The sequence below is a fragment of the Vollenhovia emeryi genome, unplaced genomic scaffold (genome assembly GCF_000949405.1).
Source record: "Vollenhovia emeryi isolate VEMERY1.0 unplaced genomic scaffold, V.emery_V1.0 DF945620.1, whole genome shotgun sequence".
Lineage (NCBI taxonomy): Eukaryota > Metazoa > Arthropoda > Insecta > Hymenoptera > Formicidae > Vollenhovia > Vollenhovia emeryi.
In genome coordinates this window covers 299-2,126 of record NW_011960746.1, presented here as the reverse complement: position 1 = coordinate 2,126, position 1,828 = coordinate 299, and the positions used below count along the sequence as shown (strand labels likewise).

Below are 1,828 nucleotides of genomic sequence, written 5' to 3'. Positions count from 1 at the left end.
TCTAGTGTGCGCGATATTGAGAAGACCATCCATATTCCTAAGACCACAGTTGCTCGAATCCTGCATGATGCTGGGAAGACACCTAAGCTCCCCCAAGTGATTCCGCATGACCTCACGACAGCTCAGCTGAAAAAGCGGGTTGACGTTTGTCAGGGATTACTCCACCGTAGATCCAATTTCAATTGGGTCAGCCACATCGTCGCCATGGATGAGAAGTGGATCACCTACGATAATCCTGAGAGGAAACTTCAGTGGGTGGACGTCGATGAGAAACCCCAGCAGGCTCCAAAGGCGGAACTTCACGGAAAGAAGGAACTCCTCTGTTTCTTCTTCTCCGTCCTCGGTCCCATCTACTGGGAGATCCTCCCTCCCGGCATCACCATCAAGGCTGACCTCTTCACTACCCAACTGGAAGAGGTGGCGGTCAGGGTCCCTCCCAAACTCCTGAGCGAGGGCAAAATCCTCATGCTCATGGACAACGCGCGCCCTCATCATGCGAAAATCACCCAGAAGAAAATGGACGAGCTGGAGATGGAATGGCTCCCTCACCCACCTTACTCCCCTGATCTGTCCCCTTGCGACTACCACTGTTTCCGCTCCCTCTCTAACTTCTGTCGAGGAAAGAAGTTCAAGAACCGAGACGCACTTATGAAGGAGTTCGAGGCATGGATCAACTCTAAGCCCCAGGCCCTTTTGGAAGAGAGGGATCGAGACCCTGCCCGATCGATGGAGGCAGGTCGTGACTACTAAGGGAGCATACATTGATTACTGATCATTTGTTGTTGTTGAAGGAATAAACCAAAAAATAAAAATAAATATAAATGTCACAAATATGTGGGACACCCCAATATAAACTATTCACATCTGTGATCGATTCAAGGATAGAAGCCCAACTTTCATCAAATCAATCCAAGGAACAGGCTGGATTCAGAAGGGACTTCACTACAACTGATCATGTATTTACACTTTCTGAGCTAATCAACAAATCGGTGGAATATGATATACCTGTTTACCTGGTGTTTATTGATTTTGCGAAGGCATTTGACTCTGTTGAATTCGGAAAACTTTGGAGCGCATTATACAATCACGGCGTCCACCCCAAGATCATTAATACTCTTCGATACATATATGACAGGAGCCGAGTACATGTGAGAATTGGGAAAGAGAAAGTTCCGATCGAGATAGGAAGAGGTGTGAGGCAGGGTGACCCCATCTCACCCCATCTCTTTAATGCAATCATAGAAGAAGTATTCCGAAAGTTGAACTGGGAGAAATATGGCATAAATATACACGGAGAAAATCTATCGCATTTATGCTACGCAGATGACATTGTTCTTATCTCACACTGTCCGAAAGAAATTGCGAATATGATCAACGAACTATGCTCCGCAAGTAGAGAAGTTGGATTAAGTGTGAATCAAAAGAAGACTGTTATAATGAGCAATACGGACCAAGTTGCCCAATATATCGACGGCAATCCACTTCAATACGTGAATTACTTTATATATTTGGGAGTACGTTTGTCATTTGATCAAAATTGGATGCTTGAACTAAATCGGAGAATCGGAGGAGTATGGAGATCATTCAACAAGTTCCATGATTTTATGACAAGTCGAGGAGTCGCGATGTGCTTGAAAACAAGGGTATTCCGAATGTGCGTTGAACCAAGTTTTATATATGGGAGTGAAGTATGGTGTCTAAGTAAAGCTGAAAGGAAAAGATTAATTGTGACCCAACGATCTATGATGCGGAAAATGATTGGAGTGACTCGGATGGACAAAAGAACCAATGAATGGCTCCATCGAATGGTCCCCGTACAGGACATAAG

General features: G+C 44.9%; 1 protein-coding gene across 1 annotated transcript; it reads left to right on the top strand.

Moving 5' to 3' along the window:
* The first annotated feature begins 204 nt into the window (after positions 1–204).
* LOC105560971 (histone-lysine N-methyltransferase SETMAR-like) lies at positions 205–750 on the top strand. The gene has a single exon (XM_012010538.1). The coding sequence runs from the start codon at positions 205–207 to the stop codon at positions 748–750; it is 546 nt and encodes a 181-aa protein (XP_011865928.1).
* Positions 751–1,828: the final 1,078 nt, after the last annotated feature.

Bases quoted from the DNA above. Each gene is read 5' to 3' on its own strand.
- LOC105560971 (XM_012010538.1), top strand. From the start codon at position 205: ATGGATGAGAAGTGGATCACCTACGATAATCCTGAGAGGAAACTTCAG.